Source organism: Vicia villosa, linkage group LG3 (genome assembly GCF_029867415.1).
Source record: "Vicia villosa cultivar HV-30 ecotype Madison, WI linkage group LG3, Vvil1.0, whole genome shotgun sequence".
Classification (NCBI taxonomy): domain Eukaryota; kingdom Viridiplantae; phylum Streptophyta; class Magnoliopsida; order Fabales; family Fabaceae; genus Vicia; species Vicia villosa.
The window spans coordinates 79728873-79736165 of record NC_081182.1 but is presented as its reverse complement, the minus strand read 5'-3'; the positions used below and the strand labels follow the sequence as shown (position 1 = coordinate 79736165).

At 32.0% G+C, this 7293-nt stretch overlaps 1 protein-coding gene across 1 annotated transcript; it reads left to right on the top strand.

The window, feature by feature from the left end:
• The first annotated feature begins 561 nt into the window (after positions 1-561).
• On the top strand, positions 562-2831 carry LOC131656173 (WAT1-related protein At4g08290-like). Its single transcript, XM_058925932.1, has 7 exons — positions 562-796; positions 1000-1062; positions 1165-1281; positions 1366-1609; positions 1705-1869; positions 2038-2189; positions 2416-2831. The coding sequence occupies exons 1-7, from the start codon at positions 597-599 to the stop codon at positions 2573-2575; spliced, it is 1101 nt and encodes a 366-aa protein (XP_058781915.1). The 5' UTR covers positions 562-596; the 3' UTR covers positions 2576-2831.
• Positions 2832-7293: the final 4462 nt, after the last annotated feature.

Genomic DNA, 7293 nt, shown 5'->3' with positions numbered 1-7293 from the left:
TCAAAGATTAATTTCTACCAACTTACGGAAAGACCTTTCACAATGGTCTTCTTTTATCTACTACATTTTTTGTTCCACTACAAAATTTGAACTAAAATATAACACACAAATTAAACATGCAAATATAATGTAATATAAAAAATTTATTCGAGAAAAAATAACATATAAAAATAAGTCCAAAATAAATATCAAACTTAATTTTATCATTAATACTTAAAAGGAGTAAAGCTATTATAGTGGGTTTATGAAATATCCTGAAGCTGCTGCCATAGTGTATTCTTTTTTCATTTACTACTCCAAAGTGTTTTCTGACTCAAGGATATTAATTAATTAATTAGAGGGGGAATCATCTCTATCAAGCAAAGCAAGTTGCATATACTCCCATTAAAAAATTTAACTTTCATATCTGATTGAGAAAAAGCAAAAAACTTTATAACCAGTGTCTCTTCAAGATATACTTACCATCTTGCTATTTTTAATGGATTATTACGTCTCAATCACACTTTTTATTCTTAGTATTTATAAGGATGATCACTTCATAGATTTGAAACCATCTCTCTAAACAATATCAATATTTTTGTTGAATATAGAAAGAAATGGATAAAATAGGTATTGCTAGTTTTGGCAGTAAGGCAAGGCCTTATGTGTTAACAGTGGCAATTCAATTTGGGTTTGCAGGAGCATTCATATTCTCCATGGCCAGTTTCAATACTGGAATGAGTCGTTTTGTGTTCATTGTTTATCGTAATATCATTGCTGCAGTTTCCCTTGCTCCTTTTGCATGGTTTTTTGAAAGGTGATAGTGCCTAATTATTCTCTTCTTTGTAGAATTAACTACTATTAGTTATAATTTAGCTTCTATAAATTATCAATCATCTCTCAATAACTTCAACTTTTGAAAAGAGTAATGCCTAATATGAATAAAAGTGGAATTAACTTTTTTCTTTGTATTGATTTTTTTTCCTATTTCTTATTACGACTTTTCTTGCAATTTTGCAGGAAAGTTAGGCCAAAGATGACTCTATCTGTCTTTTTGCATATAATGGCGCTCGCACTATTAGAGTAATGACCTAGACTCTATCCATATAGCAACATATCAATACGATTAATAATATAACAAATATTCTAAGGAGACATATTTTAAAATGTATGGTACTATTGTAGGCCAGTGATCGATCAAGGATTCACTTTCTTAGGAATGCAATATACATCAGCTTCATTTACATCTGTTTTGACGAATACTGTGCCTTCTATAACTTTTTTCTTAGCCGTAATTTTCAGGTAACTCCTAATACAAGATGAATATTACTATGATAAATTTATCAACAACAAAAAAAATACTAATCTTATAGTACCAATTATCAGGATTGAACAAGTAAATATTAAGCAGATACGAAGCATAGCAAAGGTGGTTGGAACATTAGTAACATTTGGTGGTGCATTTCTGATGACAGTTTACAAAGGACCACAAATCCACCTTTTTTATTCTCCAAACAATGCTCATCATCATGCTGGAAGTCACGACACTCAAAGTCACAAACATTGGGTCTCAGGAACACTCTTTATATTATGTGGTTGTTTCGCTTGGTCATCTTTCTTCATATTACAGGCAACTAACTATATATTATTCTCTCGTTCAATTTTGATACGTATCACTTGTCATGTTATATAACTCAGAATATGAATATGAATTTTGAATTGCAGTCGATAACGTTGAAAAAGTATCCGGCTGAAATGTCATTGTCTACGTTAATTTGCTTATTTGGTTCTCTGATGAGTACCGCGGTGGCGTTGGTGGCTGAGCATAACTCTGGTGCGGGGACTTGGGCTCTTGGTTGGAACTTTAGACTCTATGGCCCTCTCTTCACGGTACCTTCTCTATTATTTGTTAGATTAATTATTTAGTTAATTAATTATGAATGGATATAATTAATTATTAATAAATTATTAGTACTTACCATGTTTTTAATAAATTTATGGTCCTTTCTATTTCATAATTAACTCACCAATTATTTTCAATGAACATAAAAATTACAGGGAATAGTTAACTCAGGAATAACATATTATGTGCAAGGGTTGGTAATGCAAAGCAGAGGCCCAGTATTTTTTGCAGCATTTAATCCTCTTTGTATGATCATCACTTGTGCTTTGGGCTCATTTCTATTCGGAGAACAGCTCCACTTGGGCAGGTATATCTTAATAATATTTCTTATTATCACAACTAAAAGTTGTATTAACCATGTGAATATGTGATAATACACAATTTTTTTGTGAAAAATATTTTGAATTCTATTTAACGACAAATTTTTTTATCTTGCACGCCTTAAAAGACAGCTCTCTGTTTTATTACATCTCTTTGTTAATTTGGTAAATAATATTTTTTGGTGAATAATATTTTCTCTTTATGGATAACAGTATCATTGGAGCTGTGATTATTGCAATGGGTCTTTATTTTGTGGTGTGGGGTAAAGCCAAAGACTATTCATCAGCCACAACTACTATGCCAACATCATCAGTTACAATGAAGCAAATTGAGACACAACAACTTCCAATTACTTCATCTGATCATGTCTAACCGACACGAATTAATTATGAATTTATAGTGTGCTGTTGCTGCCCTAACTAAGAATATGCAATAGCTATCTATATTATTTCATGTTTGTGTTTTGGTTTAGACATTCTATAGGAATAGTACCATATGACTACTACAGTCATTATGTGCTTTTTTTAAAGATGTTTTTATGTGGATTATAATTTTGCTTCATCATCTTTTTTTTTTTTCTTTTTTGAAACTGACAGAATAAAGAGCTACTTGATTATATTGTCATTTTCTTCATTGAAGTTGTTGAATTATCTATTTCTTGTGGTCCTTTGACTATTCAACACAGATCAAATAAATCATTTTCATTCATTAATGACGAATTTAGAAATTAATTTTTTAGATTTCTCTGTTGCAAATTAAATGAAAAGGATTAACATATTGTCTTTGAAAAGTTGAAGGACCAATATAAAACTTCTTTAAAATAATTGACATGAATTCAAAAGTTAACATAAAGGAAAAAAAAGGATATTAAGTCTAAACTTAAATAATAAGATAACATTTCTACAAATGGAGTATTTCAAATATTGACCCACATAATTCAAAATTACTCACAAGAATTATCAAAATAATATTTTTGATGAGAAAAATTATATTGATAGAAATAAAAAGGGGTACTCAATTCTATTATAACATAACAGAAACAGTTGAATCCAATATCATAACGATGAATATCCATCCAACTTTTATGAAAGGGTGCAGATGGCTCAATCTTGTGAGTAAATGATTGAATGGTCAAAATCTAATGCACACTAAAACAAATCCAGCAAAACCAATTTACAACACTGCAAAAAAAATATGCTACACCTAATAATACTACCAATTAGGGGATTGCTTTTCCATCAAAAGCATTGCTTCCTCACATTAGTGAGAAAAATCAAAACTATCCCTAGAATTTGAAAATGCATTTTCGAACACACCGCATTCACACACGATATTGAGCCACACTCCAATGCTACGACAAAATATAATTTGCAAATGCATCTCTGTATACCTTACGAAAGTGTATTTCCGGAATCCACAGGAACAAATGTAGAAACGAAACAGATGGAGAAACAAAGATAAATCAACATTGATGATTGTTTTGACATTACATAAAAAATGAAACATTACATAGATAATAGCTAACGTAAATCGAACAATACATTTCATCATCAAATAGGACGTTTCAACATCTTCAAAATATCTTTGGCCCATCTTGCAATCTTAGGATCAAACTCAACTGGACCTTTTGTTTCGTAATAGTGAATGTACTCCATATAACCCTTATATCTTCATCTGTCTCCAGCTCAAATTTGTTGAATTGGATCTTTCCTTCATTGTCAAACGAGGGTGAACGGTACTTGAGTTTTACAACTCTTCAATTTCCCGAGTATCATAAGATATTCTTCAGCATGAATTTTAGGTCTACAATAGAGGTGTAATCTTTGACCCTAAATTCAAGTGAGGCCTCAGAGCTGTTGAATAGACAAATGCAACATGGAAATATATGCTCATTATGGTGTAATGTGATTTAGTTAAAAAAAAGTAGATAAGAGACCTATATTTATACGAGTTTTAGATTAATATAGTCCTTACAATCTCAATCCTATTTTGGGAGATATTCCGAAGATGTACTTCCGAATACACCCTGTTTCGTTTAGTAAAATTTGTGAAATTAGAGAGAATCTGAAAATGCATTTTTGAATAGACCCATGTTTGCATTTTTTAAACATTTGGGGTGAATCTCGAAATGCATTTAAGGATTCACCCTAAACTGTTTTAAACAAAACCCGTTATAGAAAACAATTTGAGAAAATTTGAGAAACAGAAACATAAATTGAAATCGATGAAAATATATACATTTGATATCATTAATGTTAATTCAAGATTACATAAAAAATGTCAAACCACATAAATTCATCATTGAATAAAAACTAATATGAATCAAAATATGTGTCATCGTCTAAATCTATATCTATGGGTGATTCCGTCTTTGACTTTTGTTTATTTCTTTCTTTTTCAATCTCGCTCAACTTGGTGAATTCTTGCATCCTAGCCAAAAAAATGATTAGACCAAATTTAGTTTCCCTTGTTGAGTGAGGTGTCCACTCTGGTGATGTCAGTGGTATAGGGCATTCCAGTTTCAAATAAACTTGAACAAAATGATATGATTTTGAAAGTCATTCAATATACATGATACGATCAATTGGATTTTAAGGTGGGGAAGTAAGCATTCGAAAAATGTTTTCGAGAACCCGTATCTTGTCAAATTAATATACGTGTTATTATACGCACTTGCTTCAGGATTAGCTCATTGCTGATCCAAGGGACAAAAGTTGTTTCTAAATAAGAAACATATTATTAGACTTGGCCAATAATTTTACTCCTAAATTCAACATAGTTGGATATTTCATCTTGAAACACTAGGTGATACAAACTCCAAATAATGAATTCCCTTTTATGAATTAACTGAGCTCTGGAGAAAACATTTTTGACTTGGAAGTTATCTGATTGGAGTGCCAATTTATAATCAGTCTCACTTTTGGAGTGCCAATTTGCTTAGATGATGTTCCAACATCAGATTGGACATCAGTACCTTTCTCCATGATTGAACCATTGACTTTGGTCCTGGAGCATACAACCATTTTACTATCAGCAAAGTACATCCTTATGGTATCTTTGAAAAGGATGATGAAGATCTTTGATTTTTCTTTGATATGAATCAACCAGGAGATTCTTTAAAAAAATCATCAACAATTTTGAAGGCAAGCCTTCTACCTTGTATTTTCCTCATTGGTCCCACGATAGGAAGTTCTAGAACTTTGTCAACAGTCAGATGTTACCACTTTTGGTATGACATTTGGGTTTCATTTTGCTTTGATCTTTAAGCATGTTGATGAACAAGTGGATTCTTAAGGTACCACACAAATAATAACTATTTTAGGACTTAGCTCCTTCATTAGTCTTCATTCATCTTATTAGTGACTAAACAATCTTCCTTAATAAAACTTTTCTTCACACTTTGGTCACACAGGTGGCATATACTAGTCATTAGTTCTTTAGCAAGAAGAAACTCATCAAGACTAGGAAATATTTTTCCATCCAGTTTCTCAATTCTCTCCACTTATGGAATCATTTCCAAATTGACATGGAAGATGGAGTGATACATAAAGTTCACCATAACTTCTTTATCCTAGTCATGTTTCTGGAATAGCCAGTGTCTAAGAAGATATACCAGTCTTCTTTTGCAACAAAAAGAAAAAATCGAAGGGAAACATCTTCCTTGAGTTTTATCCCTTGCTTGGTTAATCTTTGAAATAGACATACATCTTGAGAATAAAGTGGCCTATTATGCTAATCTTTTTCCACAAAATTGACATTTCTTGTTCAAGCCCCTGTCAATAGCTTGAGGATTCTGATGTTTGACATGATGTTGAGACATGTTGTTTAACATCATTGACTCAGCTCCGCCTTGAATAGAAACATATTCATGTCACTTAAGATTTTCTTTGCTTGTTAAAACCTTGAAAATAAAACCTTATTCCTTTTAGGTTTCCAGTCATCTTCTAATCTTGAAGAATCTCTCAACATACTAGAACCAATTGTTCACCATTCTCACAAACATGATCATAATTTCAAGTTTGGAGTTCAAAGAGTTTACCTCATCATGCAGGTTAAAGATAATATACAAACAATATTTCTTTACAACATGTAGTTGAGAAACAATTACCTTTTGTTTTTCTCCTTGCTGGCATACTTCTTTACTTGATCCATAAATCTTTTCAAGAAGCAGCTAGCTCATCATGAGTTATTTCTTCATTGCAGGAGTTTACAAAAGAACCTCACTTTCCTGTCTAGATAGGTACAAAATCAGGATCACAATCCTAAACAAATCTGGAGATAGAAGCCCCCTTCAGTTGATTCTTGAGGAGGGTAGGGCATTCTTTCAAAGCAAGTCCAATTCCTTCAAATATTTTAGATCCAATTTTATATAATCATCAAGGATCTTGCTGATGTCATGAATGATGTCTTTGAAATCTGACCTTGATCTTCTGTTTACTTACCCAGAACATGATAAAAATGCACAATAGCATTAAAATAACCCTTCATAAGAGATTAGGTTACAACCTCCTACAGAGTTGAAGACAAAAGTCATGCTCTTTTCTCCCAAAACACCTGGATGTGCCTTTATGAGTGGACTTGGAAATCTACCAAGTATCATTGGCTACAATAATTGTGATAATGAACCCGAATAGGTGCTCATCAACTCAATTGATTATAGCTTCATAGATTTAAAAGGCCAATTCATGTTCTTCCCTTATGTATCCTTGGTGCAAGGGTTCTCCCATCCTAACAACCTTCAAGATCCTACTATCCAATGATTTCAATTATGCTATCATTCTAGAATTCCTAGAGACATTTAGTACCATAAAGGTGTCTGCTCTAATACCATTTAAAAATTCTGGCACATGCAATACATGTCACTGCTGATGTCCCAACATCATAATATGATATCAAGACAGATGTTACAACATCTGTGAACAGACAGAATAAAACAAGACTAAACAACCCAGAATGTAGTTAGGCAGAAATAGATTAGAGAATAATTAGTCATCACTCAAACACACGTTAAGACTAATGTCTTAATACAAAACACAATGTCCGGACAGATGTCTTGACATCATCTGTTGACAGAACACATATTTACCAAA